Source organism: Rhinolophus hipposideros, assembly GCF_964194185.1.
Source record: "Rhinolophus hipposideros genome assembly, chromosome: 8".
Classification (NCBI taxonomy): domain Eukaryota; kingdom Metazoa; phylum Chordata; class Mammalia; order Chiroptera; family Rhinolophidae; genus Rhinolophus; species Rhinolophus hipposideros.
Window position 1 is genome coordinate 32273573 of NC_138054.1, and position 15256 is coordinate 32288828.

The window sequence follows — 15256 nt, forward strand, 5'->3', positions numbered from 1 at the left end:
AATTGGAAGGGTTCGCTAAGTTAGGTGGGGTTATCCTCACAAAGAGGATACAAGCAGAACTCCTGAAGAACAAGAGAAAATGAAGAAAACAGGAGAACGAAGAGCATCTGACAATAATAGAACCTGGTGGGTGGGGGAGGGTGGCAGCTAAGGGGTTGAGGAATAAAGAGAGTAAGAAGATAAGTCCATGTTTGTAACTCAAGCATCACTGTACTGCTGGTTAAAGGTTAATCAGTAATTATTGCCATATTGTTGGGATGTGAGCACTGTCTCTTACTAGCGTTGCTTTGTATGTTACAAAGTAAACCAAAAAAAAGAAAAAAGTCTTTAGGAAACAAAGCTAGTGTCACATTACTTTCCTTTAAAGAGAATTATGATAAATACCAATTCTAACTAGTTTAGGGAAACGTTAGATATGATCAGAAGTAACAAGTGGAAGCTATTTCAACAGAATTTTAATGGTGCTCTGATTCATACTCCTGCCAAGTTAAAATTATAGATGTTTGTCATTTGGATTGTTTTCCCCTCTTGGCAGGAGAAAGCATCAACAATGCAAAGTGAGTTATTGGAGAAGCTGGCTATTTAATAATTAGCAGGGTGTACTCACAACAGAGTATCTCCGCATCTGTGTGTCTGCGTCCAATGCGTGCTTACGCTGCTTTCATGTGAGGGCTTGAAATGGGAGGGGGGGGAAGAGGTGAACCTGTTTTCCTGTGTCCTTGTACCAGTTTTCAGATCTCAGTTGAAACTTTGAAACTGAGCTATAAACAACTTGCTTAATAACCATTTTGTTTGTTTGTTTGCCTGTTATTTATTTATTTTTAATAAATATGGTGGTGAGCTAGTTTTCATGTTTCATGGCAGAGAATGAATTCTTTAAAGTCGCCCATGCAGATATGAATTGTGTTTTCTTGGTGTCCCTTAATTTATTTAATCTATGAAACAATCTCTGGCACTTACCCCCATAGTGGAAAATGTCCTCTGAGCCCTCAAAGCCTTTTAATATGTTTCCCTCCCACCCCCCATGTCATTCTTCAGAGCTTTATTGACTTTATTTGGCTGCCTTTCTTACTGAACTTTCTGAGCACACAGTACCATAGAATCAGCTAACTGAAGGGCAGGAGGGCTTGTCAGAGACACAGGGACCTCTGGCTGTGGATAACTGACGGGCTCCATCATGAGGGCACAAGGGAAGGGCAGCTGTCCAGTGATGTCACTCACTCTAGGGGTAACGGATGCTCACGGTAAGTGACACAGTTATCAAGAAAAGGCAGAGTTGTGATTAGTAAGCTCCCCTTCATGAGGAAAGGCTTCGGTTGAAGAGGTTTTTAACCTTCTGTTATCTGGAAGATAGACTTATATGGACCCTCATTCTATGATAATAAATGAAGGAATCCAGCAAGCCTCACTCTATAATTTGTAATCTGTGGTGGCTTCCACCTCCCCTAGCCCTTGTTTTTAAATGGAGACCAGTTGTAAGTATGCTCTGTGGGTAGGGAGAAGTGATCATTTGGGACCTTTTGTCTCAGTGGATGGAACAGTATATTTCTCTTTCTTTACCTTTGTGCTTTTTGTGATTAATGTACAACTAATGGGGAAAAATTTAAATTAATACTGCAATAACAAACCTCACATTTTACACAATTGGTTTTTATTGATTCCACTTCAAGGGTTATGGGATGGCCTTACCATTTAATGACTTTCTCAGACTCTTGCTTTGCATTTCCCTGTTTAGTAAACTACCTCTAGGTAAAATGGAGTGAAATTGCAATTAAGAGATTTGTTGGGAAAGAGAGTTTGACCTTCTCATTTCTCAACTACGTAGGATCAGTCTTGTGGTACTTCTTGCAGTGGAAATCTAGTGCATGCAAATATATCTGTTCCCAAAATGGAAACAGAAATAGTTTTAGTGAGAGCACATTGTTTTATATATATATATATATATATATATATATATATATATATATATATATGTATATATATATACATATATATATATATATATATATACACACACATTCTCATGGCAAAAAATTAAGACAACAATAAAAGATGTAAGGAAGAAGGAAACAGTCAGTTGGATCATATGGCCTGGAGAGTATATCTGCTAGGATATTTGAATATTTTGGGATCTTTTCCAAGTGCACACATGTACACACACAAATGCATGCTTAATTTGTATTTTCCAATGAGAATGGAATCACATTATTCACAATCTTTTGTAACCTTTTTTGTCAACTCAGCAATATATTATGAACATCTTTTATAAATGCTTTTGTTTTCAATAGCTGTTTTAATAATCACTATTATGATTGTTTTCCGTAATATTATTTTCAATCAATATTGTTGATTTCAATATTATTGTCGTTTTCAATTATTTCAATATTATTTCAACAATATTGTGACCGACGACCACGACCGACTGACTGCCTCAGCCAGGGGAGCGCAAGGCTCACAATACCAGCATGGGCCAGGGAGCTGTGTCCGACACCACTAGACTGCGAAACCATGGCTTGAACCGGAGTGGGGGTGGGGGAGGGAGGCGGAAGAAAGGGGAAAAAAAGGTATAAAAGGACACTTCTGTGAGGATGTCAATCTAACAGAGCAGCCAAATGCATACACAAATAAGATATAGTGTAATAAATTGTGTGTGTTTGTGTGTGTGTGTGTGTGTGTGTGTGAGAGAGAGAGAGAGAGAGAGAGAGAGAGAGAGCATGCACGCTTGTGTGGGCATACAACAGCAACTGCAGCCCCCTCCCAGATGTGTTTATACATTGCCTAAGGAAGTACAGCAGGGGAAGTAACCACTGGGCGGTCAGAACTAACATGTTCTGAGTGTTTTCTCTACACATTCTCATAAAAACCATGTTGGGTTGGTATCAACATGCTCATTCCATCACTAACAAAATGGTGGGAGAACCAGGAAGATGAACTGATTTGCCCACGGTCATCAACCAGGATTTCAACTCAGGGTCTGCTTGATCTCAAGCCTACGCTCTTTTTACTATACAGGGATGGGAAGTGGATTTCATGTCCAGGGCAAATTCCAACTGATTGCTAGAGGCCACTTGGAGCATTGTGCTGTGAAGGATTTTAGGCCATATCGGGTTCAGAAGCAAGTAGTGTGGTGGATTAATGATGCTGGCCATGGGTGTAGGAGGGAAAGTGGTAACCGTTATGTCAGGACTTTGTAGTTCCCGAGCTACACCATGTTGTCACTCTTCCAGGCCCAACTTTTCTCTAACTCAAGTCCTCCAGCTCCTACTACTTCCTGTTTCCTTCTTCTGAGCTTGAATGGTGATTTGTGCCATCTGGGTGTCCAGAATTTTGTGTCCTGTTCAGGTCAGCATGCAGTGTTCCATACTGTAACCCTTTAGAAAATTTTCAAACCCACCAAAGTTATCCCTTTTACATTGCCCCAGGACCCTACTCTGTGCTAATGGTAGTTTATGTGATAAAATATTGCATGCCTACAGCTTAATATGTTAATGTTTCAAGTAAGGGGTAATGCAGGCCTCCCTAATTTAAAGGAGTGACTCCAGCAGGAAGAATTTCAGATCCTTGGGCAGGTTAGTTGGGCTCTGTCAGTAAGATCATACCAGGCAAGTAGTTGCTACTCTGCCAATACACACAGCTGACCTCACACCTTTTCTTAGATGCTACAGAGCCCTTGATGTAGTAGTTAGTGAGGTACTGAGGTGTTGTTGGTCCAAACCTACGATGCTTAAAGAAGAATCTGGAGGAGGAGATGGTGTTTTCTTACACTTGCACTTTATGATCGCCAGCTGTTGCCCAGAGTTAAACACTAGAATTAAGTCTAGGCTGTGGTTTTAGCTGGTATGCCTCTGCTTTAAATTTTATCTCATAACCCCTTGGCACCAAGATTTTTTATTTTCCAGAGCTGGCCATTAATTTAAAGCAAGTGTTTCTAAAACCAGTTGTCAGAGTAAAAAAAATCCAACAGTGGTAACAATAGTGTTAAATGAATCATTTGTGGAATGCTTAAGTGCTCATCATCTATTTGAAATGTCTTAGTGTTTTCTTGCTTTCTGCAGTAAAAATAAGTCAGGTTTACTAAAGGTATAAATTTTCATTCCTTCCACATATGTGAGACAATCTATTTTCTGAATTATTGCACTTCTAAAACACTGTGGGTAAATGACTATGAATTTGAATGCAAACCACATCTGGAAGTGTTATTTTTAAATTATTTAGTGTGGTAAGAACATTTTCACTTGCATATTCTATTAATGTGTAACTTACTCATTAAAATGCTTCTAACAAAGAATAGCCATTTACTCTTAAATTTTAGTTTTAAAATTCTTTCAAATAGAAGACAGCTTCCCTGAGATGAGTTTCACAACCTGATTTTTATGTAGAGTTGCAATTTTCTATTTTAGTAAATCAGACAGCTCTGTGGCTTAGTAGGTTAGCATTATTGCTTGTGCTCTGCCACTTTTTCCTGGACTAAAAACAAAGAATAACAGAGTGAACATATTTAAAATATATCTTCCTCTTTGATGAAATGAGTAGTCTGTGTGCCAAAGTGAAACTATTCTGTGGGAGTGATTGCTTTTGTTACGGATGCCTCATTTGTGTGCCACTCACATGACAAGATTTCTTTTTAATTGCATGTGTGAATTTTTGAACAGATGAAAATAAGACTAACTTGTTGGAATAGAAAAGAATGAGTCTTGAAGAACAGGCTTCATGCAACTTGAGGTCTCAATCTTTTACACATCCTGTCACTAAAATCCCAAGAATGCTGAATTATCTTACATACATTCCAGTGAGGGGCCCGTTTTCCAGATAGACTGGTATTCTCTCTTATTTCCTATAATGTGGGGCTGAGGTATTCACCAGAGTATTTTTTGAGATATTTTGAAAACTTCCAAATAAGGGGGTGAGAGTAATCGTTATATATTGACTAGGGACTTTTAAAAGACCTTTTGTTTCACTTGTCATGATATTTTCGTTTGTAATTGTAGCTTCCAAAGTGTTAGACATTCCTTAATTTGATGTTTCTGACTTCCTTATATTACAGTCATTTCATTAAATTACAGTCATATCATTTCACTACTTAATTGAATATTCTAGTATATGATTCACTGTACTTTAAAAATTAACACTGAACCCATGATATTGGTTTTCGAGTATAGCACTAAACCTAGTTTATTTAATTATTAGAGGAAAGCTCATTTGTAGTCTATTTGGACTATTAGTAAGTCTCTTAAACAGATACTGAAAGAACATACATCATTAAAATAAAAAATAATTGCTTCTTATCAATATAACTGAACTGTCACTAGGCACTAGAAGGAAATGAGAATTGTTATCCAAATGTAATCATGAAGACATTCATGATGTAGCTGGCACGTGGTAAATATTTATTAATGGAGGGACATATGGCTTCAGTGCCCACCTATGGCCGATGTTTCCCAAGTCAACATTAGCATTTGGAGCTCTCAGAGCTCTGACCCACATGTCTGGCTGCCTTCTTCATCTCTCTGCCTGGAGGAGCCACAGATCCTCTAAATGCCCAATGCCTAAAACAGAACCATTCTCTCCTCCTTCTAAACTGGTTCCTTGTCTGTCTCTCCCACTTGATTATCAGAACCACATGCTACCCAGTCACCCTGGATTCTTTCCCTCATTTCCTGGATCCAGTTCTCATATCAAGTGTTACCACTTTCCCTCCTTACTGACTATCTAACCCCTCTATGTCTCTTCAGCTCCACTGCCACTACTTTTTCCAATCCTTATAATTTCACCTAACTTTTAGCCCGTCTTCAGATGAGTCTCCCTGCTTGGACCAGTGGCTCTCTCTGGGGAGCTGGTTAAAACTGGAGATGCCCAGGTCAGACCTTCATCAATTTCTCATTTGGTAGGCCTGGGTGGGGCCTAGAAATCGGAATTTTAAACAGGCATCTAGGTGATTCTAATGCAGGTAGGAGCAAACTTCAAGCTTCACTTACCTCAACTCCGTCGTGAGCACTCAGACAAAACTTGCTCTAAATGTAAGACATCCATGTCCTGATTAAAAATCTTCAAAGAACTATCACTCTGTAGCAGTAGTTTTCAAACTATGCCGAGTGGGATTCCCAGGGGTTCTCCAGAGGTGCCTCAGTGTGTCTATGAGTATGAGGGGCAGTGGTTGTGGTACAATGATGAGAGTGAGTTCTGCTGCAACAGACTTTAGTCAATTCCCCCACCCCTCACCCCATTTCTTTCTTTAGTCAGAGCAGATCTGATTTTGAAGTTTAACAACAGATTTCCTTTGGGAAGTATTCCTCTACTTCCTTTGAGAATGACTTGACAAAAACCACGGATACATAGAAGTGGATTTCAAACTTAAAAGACAAACCAACAAACTTGGAACATCCATAAGAAGTAGTGTACGTTCTATATCATGGCCCACTGCACACACATATTTTTGTATGTAACCAAAACAATTGTCATGAAACATACCCTTACGATATCTGATGTTTTCTGATGCACTCTGATGTTTCCTGTTCTATTTTTTAGAAAATTGCTGGTTGCAATTTTGCAAAAATTGCAAATTTCCAATTTGATTGCATGACCTGCTAAAGAGTTGCAATGGAGTCCGAAAAACCTCTGATCTAGCCTTTCTCTGTGGCATTCCTTTATGAACCTGGAACATGGAAATATTTTCTTAAGCCTCCTACGGATGGTATATGACCTCCTACGGATTGTATATGACCATTCTAGGTACTTGGGAGAGAGGTTAATTCATTACTTACAATGGAACCCTGTGGGCATTCAGGCTTAATTCTCCTGATAAACTCCTGGTAGAAAAAGGCTTTTGGGTCTAACCTAAACAACAAATCCACACTCCTGAGTAGGCTCACAGGATCCTTCCAGATCTGATTCAGGTCTATCTCTGAGATGTCATCTTATTTCCTCAATCACCTATACGGGTTAAGAACATCCCAAACTATCTGGGATTCCCCAAATGCATGCTATTTCTTACCTCCGCACAGTCATTCTTGACCTTTAACACTTCGCTCCACTGAGTGTCATTTCACTCGAAACCCTCCTTAACAGTAGTCAGAATCATCACGTCCAGGTTCTGTACCTGTCAGTGCCTGAGGGGCAGGACTGTACCCTGTTTGCATTAGCCGGTGCTGCAACTAGTACAGTACCTGGTCCCATGTGGGTGCTTCATAAACTTCAATCAAGTTCAACTGACTCATCTCTCCATACTTAGTTCTAAGGCTACAGACAGGTAGGAGGCACAGCCTGCGTGCTTAGGGAGCTTAGTATATGAGAGATATATGTATTTAAAACTACGGCCAACATGGCACAATGCTCAAGAGGTTGCATGAGGGAGTCAGGTCTGGGTTTAAATTATGACTCTTCTATTTGTTGGCTTCTGGGCCTAAGACAAACTCTTGAGCCACTCTAAACTTCAAATCTGTCATAGGTAAGACTGGAATAACAAGAGTAGCAACCTCATAGGCCTGTGAGTTTTAAATGATGGATGCATATAAAGCCCTGAGCACACTGCCTAGCCCAGAGCTCTTGGGAAATATTAGAGTAAAATCAAGCAGGTAGTGTGCCTCATGCCACGTGGATATTGTAGGTGGAAAGTGCCGCAGGAGTTGAGAGGACGGACTGGTCACTGTAGGTTGGACTTATAGGAGAGGTCCGGGGGAGTAGGTGGAACATGAGCTAAGCTTAGAAAGAAAAGTAGATCTTAGATTAGGAATTCGAGGCAGTGAGAACCAGAGAAACAACACAGGCCAGAGGAAGACTGTGGGTGCCTTGCCTGTAGATGAGTTTCACTGCTAGTGTTTGTGCATTTATTTATGCGTATCATGTGCTCAAACATTTGTCCAAATGGGAGCTGAAGGTATTGATCTCTAGTGATGCTTGTTTTCTTATTTTAAAGAATTTTACCTCCTCTCTCTTTTCCATGACTCTCTGCTAAGTCTGTACAGAGTCTACAGTTTTGCTGATAAGGTTAGCTTGATGAAACCATTTTGGGTCAGCTTAGAGAAATGGTTTACAAAACTGGCTGCATATCATCATCACCGAGGGAACTTTCTAGTCCTACAAATTTCCATGTCCCACCCCAGAGATTCTGACTATTGGGTCTGATGTGGGACGAGGGAATCTGCATTTTTTAAACAAGTCTGGGAAACAAACAAGTCAAATGTGTCTGAATTTTATGGGGAGTTGAAACATAGTTTTATAGAATTTAGTCATTTTTTACTTGGAAAAGAGTTCAGAAGCCACTTAACACTACCTCTCATTTAGGAAAAGTCCTTTCCACATCTCCGGAAGATCCAGGCAAAGGAAATACCCTGCTCAAGGGAGGCTCTCTACCTGCTGAACAATCAATTCCTCTTCTAAAAAGCTTCATTTCCTTAAAAAAAACTCTTACATCCAAATTCTGCCTCTTTGTGCTTTTCCGTTTGTTTCAGTTGGCCTTCTGGAATGGCCCAGGATAACCTGTGCCTCTTTCTATGTGATGGCCTTTCAGGTTTTGGAGACAGTTAACAACGCATCATGTCTTTCCTTAGCCTTTTCTTCTCTAAGAGAAATATACCTGATTTTTTCCTTTGGTACCCAGATAGACACCTCGGATCTACTCCTATCTGTTAATTTCTGATTTTAACAACAACAACAACAAAAAAAAGTGATTCGGGGTTGGCCTGAGCTCTTTTTGAAAACTCTGCTTGTTCCCAGCTGTCATGGTCTAAGCATTGATTCTAAATACTAAAAAACACTAGTATTAGTTTTTTCTTCCAAAATTATTGGAAATTGGTAGGGGACTGAATGATATATATTTCCCAGGATCCATCATCTGCTGTTTTTTTAAGAAATAGGCCAGTTGCCCATTTGTATGTTTCTGACATTGCACACATTCTCCAAGAATTCTCCAAGATTACAGTTTCCCAAGGCCATACCATTCCTGACATTTTTAAAAAAAATTTTTGGGGGAGGCTTCATATGTAGCTGCTGACATACAGTAAAATCTCCAAAAGAATGAACTGTTAGCTAACCTGTGCAGCTACTCCAAGGTGTGTTTGGAGGGCAGCTTTGTTGCCAGGTGGAGGAGTAGTGGGTCTGCGTGTGGTGTTTCCCAGGGTTACTGCCCAACTATAATCATCATCTCAGACAACACCGCTGAAGCACCCTTTCTTTACTTCAGCAGTTACTGTGTTTGGGCTGTTCTGTTAAAGAAGACTTGCCTTTTGTTATTCTTGGAAACAGTAGAAAGGAAAGGTCAGCAAATTTGTGTTTCTCTTCTTACTCCCATAACCAACACATATTTTTGTTGGAATTCTTTCTCCCTTCCTTCCTTCCTTCCTTCCTTCCTTCCTTCCTTCCTTCCTTCCTTCCTTCCTTCCTTCCTTCCTTCCTTCCTTCCTTCCTTCCTTCCTTCCTTCCTTCCTTCCTTCCTTCCTTCCTTCCTTCCTTCCTTCCTTCCTTCCTTCCTTCCTTCCTTCTTTTCCCAGAAAATCTTTCTGTTAGCAAACCAAAGAATGACTTAATTGTGACATATGCCGCTTCACAGTCAGATATGACATACCATGATTGGGATTTTAAGCCCGTCCTCCCACCTCCCACCTCTTCCATCACTTACTTTGTAATAAGATCCTTTATGGTCCTCTGCTGAGAAGTCTAGCCTGTGGACAGAAGCATAGGCTTTGATGCCAGGTTTCTGAGTTCAAATCCTGGCTCTTACACTTATCAGCTGTGTGGCTTTTAGCACATTACCTAACTTCTCTGTGCCTCAGTTTCCTCAGGTTTAAAATAAGGGTAGTATTAGTACCTATTTTCAAGGGTCTCCATGAAGATTAAATAGTTAATTCATATAAAATGCTTAAAACAGTGCCTGGCGTGTAATCATTGCTCAATGAAAAGTTTGTCAGGTGTTGATTGAGTGAATTATGTAATTCAATACAAAGGGAAAATATATGAATCACTACCACATATGACAAACAGAACATCGATTTGAAGATTTAGAGTGTTTCAGCCCCCTTACTAATCCAAACCAGAGGAGTTTCATCCTGGGGGAAAAAAAGTTTTCATGGTTTACAAACAAAAAAATCCCATTTAAAAAAACACAATTTTTAGGAAAATATATTGTCAACTTACTCTTATCTTTTTTTATTTTGATGTGTATACTGTGTTTCCCCAAAAATAAGACCTAGCCAGACAATCAGCTCTAATTCATCTTTTGGAGCAAAAATTAATATAAGACCTGGCATATTATATTATATTATATTATATTATATTATATTATATTATATTATATTATAATAAAGACTGGTCTTATATATAGTAAAATAAGACTGGGTCTTATATTAATTTTTGCTCCAAAAGACGCATTAGAGCTGATTGTCCGGCTAGGTCTTATTTTCAGGGAAACAGGGTATGTGTGTATGTGTGAAATACATAAAAAAATTATATAAGATATATGTACAGATTAAAGAATAACATTTAAATAACACTTTAAAAAAATACCTATGTACTTGCCACCCAATGTAATTGAACATTACCAGTGTTTTTAAAACCTCCTATATGCCCCATCCCAGTGGCCCTACAAAATAACCCTATAAAATAACCATATCATAAATTTTGTGTTAATCACCTTGCCTTTCGTCATGGTTTTACCACTTTTGGATGCAATGTTAGACATCAAATTGCTTGGATTCACCTGCTTTTAAAAAACTATACCACAAATAACGCTGAGTTTGGTTATCAGGATATTTGGACTCATTTCCAGCATCTTATTTTGTTATTTGTCCCACTTTTGCATGTTTCACTCCTCCCTTATTTCTTTTGATTTGAGATCTTTTTATCTTTTCTTTATAGTTTCATTCTTCCCTTCCCATTGGTTTGAATTTACATACTCTGTTAAATTTTGGTGTATGTATTTAGCAATATATAAAATTAATCAATATTTTTCTCTCCTTCTCATTAACACAAGGACCTTGATTAGAATTTCTTTGGAATTATGCAATTTCATACCGAAAAAAATCTTCACATCAAAGTTGGTAGCTACGGCTTTTGATGTCTGGTTCATTTAGTTCTTCCCTCTTGACAACATAGTAACCCTCTCTTGGGAGTAGTAGATAGAACAAAAGTGTTACTGTCATGGGAAATACAAACCATTGAGAGCTGGATGGGGCCTTAAAGATGATCTAAACTAGTGTTTTTCAAACTTTTTGACTTAGCCCAACAGTGAAAAATAATGTTTTATTTCATAATACACACATAAATATGGCATGTAAAAATGAAACAGAAGTTTTATGAAATAGTGTTTCCCTTAGTCTATGTAGGACAGTCTGAGCCTTTCCATTCCATTCTTTGATCAAAGGGGCGGCAGGGGGTGGGGAGTGGGGGAAACTAGGGTCTAAACCCATTAAGTTGATTGCACATCCACTAAACCGTCCAGACCCACAATTTCAAAACCCTAGAGCTAGCCTAAAGTCCCCAATTGACAGCGTAGGAAGCTGAAACCCAGGTTAATGACATGGGTCTCCCACAGTTGTACAGTAAGTGAAGACTTAAGACTCAAATCTCTGAACTCTTCTCTCCAAGTTCACTTCTTCATCCACATATGTCAGCCAGACCAAAAATAATACAGGGTAGAGAAAAAAAGGTGTCACGGGTGAGCTGTAATTGTGAAATGGGAAATTAAATTCTCCTGATACCTTCTAGACGTCTAGTTTTGGCAGATGTCTTTGACAAAGCATCTCAACATAACCAACTCAGTGTGGGACACCCCTTTCCATGACCTGTGTCTTTCACAACCAGCCCTGACAGTCCTGATTATTACCCTCATTTTAGAAATGAGGGAAGGGAGGTTCAGAGAAGTGATTTGCCTCCTTCATGTAGCTCATAAGGTGAGGAGCTGGGCATACCTGTCTAACCCCAAAGCTTATGGCATTTCATAGCTTCACACCACCTCTGTATAATTCTTGACTTGACTTGCTTATTACTATACCTCACAGAAAGAAGATAAAACAACAAGAGGACTACTGCTCTGGACTAATTCTCACCAGTAAGAGTAACTACCATGTTTCCCCGAAAATAAGACTGGGTCTTACACCGTATTTCCCCCAAAATAAGACCGGGTCTGATATTAATTTTTGCTCCAAAAGACACATTAGGGTGTATTTTCAGGGGATGTCTTATTTTTCATGGACAACAGTCTACATTTATTTAAATACAGCCATGTTATCTTCTCCTGGAACATCGTTATAATGTACTAAATGCGATCTTAACTGGGGCTTATTTTAAGGGTAGGTCTTATTTTTGGGGAAACATGGCACTGGTGATGTGGTTTGCAGAGTAGCCTGTTTATTCTGTCTCCTGAATTAGCACTTTAGGTCCACGGGTGCATGGGCTAGTACAGCTCCTGGCACATTGTAAGCTCACAGGGAATATTTATTGAATGGATAAACAAAGGTGTTTAGAAATGAGAAGGACTTTGGAAGAAAGCAACCACATCACAGTATGGAGGCAGGTCTTACTATAACCCAAAGCACAGCCTATAGCAAAAGATGGCCTAGGTTCAAAATTAGATGTCCTTTACAAACTATTTGATCATGAGCAAGTTACTTAACTTCTCCTGTGCCTCAGTTTCCTGGGGTTGATAACGATGCCTACCTCATTGTGTGGTCCCATGAGTTAATAAAGGGAAACGTTTACATTGGTGCCTGGCTCATAGTAAGTATTGTATAATCTCTGTTATCTGAGGTGATGATGACTAAGTGGAGGAATATTGAACATGTCAAAGTTTAGAGGTAAGGTAAGTATCATCAGATGGCTAGAGACTCAGACTACCTTTCATGTGCAGTTGGTGCTAAAATTGTGCTAAATAAATGGGCTAAAAAGCACATCTCTATCTCATTATGAAAGATTTATTTATGACCAAAAAAATCTCAATCGACCGCACATTCTTAAGCATATGGCCTGTGCCAAATGTGTCAAAAAGAACCTAGTGCTTACTAAGCACCAGCTTGGATTTAGAAAGACTAAAATGTTTGAGCAGGTGACTTAGTTAAAAGACATGGAGAATGCCATAGATGAAATGTGTCTTTTTTTCAGGAAAGCATTGAGAAATTCTGATGAGAGTGTATGGTTAAGTGTGTGAGGCCTGCCCACAAATGCCTCTGGGCCTCATTTTTCTCATCTGCAAAATGTGGACAGTGACCCCAGCAGCCTCCTACTGTGGTTCCGAGAACTAACAGAGATGAGGCATGTGTAGTGCTTAGTAAGCAGGCGGTAAATGTAAGCCCCTCATTACGAGACCCGATATTCTTATTGGGTGCAATAGAATGTGGATAATAGTCAAAGGGTTCTTAGCTGTTTGCCTCTAACATGCCCAGGTCTCAAAATGCTCAGGTGAAAGGTGGAAGTTTGCTTTGCAGTTGTCAAAACAAATTCTAAAGGTCTCTTGATGCCGCTAACTGAGCGCTGGGCCCGAAGAAACTTAAATGAGTAGCCTGAGGTCTGAGCACCTGTCGCTTGCTTTTCTCTCCCTCCAGGGGCCTTCGTCGTGTGCTGGACCCCGGGCCTGGTGGTTCTGCTGCTCGACGGCCTGAATTGCACGCAGTGTAGCCTGCAGCACGTGAAAAGGTGGTTCCTGCTTCTGGCACTGCTCAACTCCCTCATGAACCCTGTCATCTACTCTTACAAGGACGAGGACATGTACAGCACCATGAAGAAGATGATCTGCTGCTTCTCCCCGGAGAAGAACCCAGACAGGCGCCCCTCCCGCATCCTCTCCACCGTCCTCAGCAGGAGCGAAACGGGCAGCCAGTACATGGAAGATAGTATCAGCCAAAGCACGGTCGGCCACAAGAGCAGTTCCTAAGCCAGGGACGCCCTCGCCCACCCCAGCTTCCGCTGGGAAATCAGCTGTAGAGGATGATTACTTGTCTCTAATAAAGCCCTCACACAGTGTTATTTGAGGTCTACATGAATCATTGCTAGATCAAATAAAAAAGAAGTGTTTTACATAGTTGAAAAGCATGGGCCGTAAAGAAAGGACACAGTGCATTTAGAGAAAATGCACAGAAAGAGGGAAGAAAGCACAGTGGATTCCTTCCTGCTTGCTGTCCTGTGAACCGCGTGGAGCCCCCACCCCGGCCCGGCCATGCTTTCAGGGCTCTGCAGCCATCTTGTAGCCATTCTCTCTGTGTTTTCAAAGATATTGGTAAAGGGCTAAGGCCAAAATAAATAATAATGTTACTTGAACCACTTTGCGTAGCTGCTTGGAAAGCCTATGTAGTTCTTTCTGCATGCAATGAAAATGGTTTAAAATGTTTCAGCAATGATATTTTTTTTTTCCTCAAAGAAACCATGGCCAGTAGTTCGGTGTTCAGTAGGAATATCAGAATAACAAATCAGTAAGGGCTCCAGATAAAACTTGATTTTTAACGGAAAGACCACCTGAGGAAAAAGATTTGAAGTAAGAACAAAAAAGGTAAATATTAAAAAACTTCTCTTAAAGCAAAAAAAAAAAAAAAAAGGAAAAAAGTCTAATGTGGTCCTCTAAGCATGCATGTGTGTATAAACGTGCCTGTATATTTTTATACATTTCAAATTTGTATTTAAATACATCAAGGATAGTGGTAGTGAAGTAAATTCATTGGCCACCTAGACTTTCTATTCTAGGATTATAGCTATAGAAATGACCTGTTGTGCTCTAAAAAAGAGAAAGAGGTGATTCATTTGAAAACAGGCATACAGCAGAGTAAAAGTATAGTGACGAGCAGCCTGAATTCTTTCCACATATAAGATCAAATATGACCTCAACTCGAGTCCTTATTTTCAGTTACCTCCATACCACTGGTGGCTTGTCAGAGTTAGTATATGGAATAATTTTCACATCTCATATTTTGCCCACAGTTATTGACATGCTTCTGGTACTTGTCTTACTTGTGGACTGAATTTTGATGTGGGTCCTATTTAAAATATTTCTCCTTCAAAGACCTAAGTAGGCAACCTGAAAGGCAAGTCAGTAAGAAAAAAAATGTTTCATATACATAGGCTACTGACCAAAGTTTTCTATGTAAAGCATTTAGAGTATATTCTGATTTTAAAGTAAGAATAACTTCAAGGCAGATATTATAGTATTTATGTAGTTTGTGAAAGAAGTTTACATTTTGTTTTGCTATTGTGATATAACATTTATGTGCAAGAACTACTTATAAGAGGATTTGTAAAGTCATGCTTTTAGATATAATGGCCTAAAATAGAGAGTATTATG

The 15256-nt window shown here is 39.4% G+C and overlaps 1 protein-coding gene across 2 annotated transcripts in view; it reads left to right on the forward strand.

The window, feature by feature from the left end:
- Window positions 1-14498, forward strand: part of LPAR3 (lysophosphatidic acid receptor 3) — a 72304-nt gene extending 57806 nt beyond the window's left edge. Inside the window, exon 3 of one of the 2 annotated variants that reach the window (XM_081055819.1) lies at window positions 13530-14498. In XM_081055819.1, the coding sequence (XP_080911945.1) occupies window positions 13530-13858 (329 nt within the window). In that variant the 3' untranslated portion in view covers window positions 13859-14498. The remainder of the gene's footprint in view (window positions 1-13529) is intronic. The other variant, XM_081055820.1, reaches the window with a different exon arrangement.
- Window positions 14499-15256: the final 758 nt, after the last annotated feature.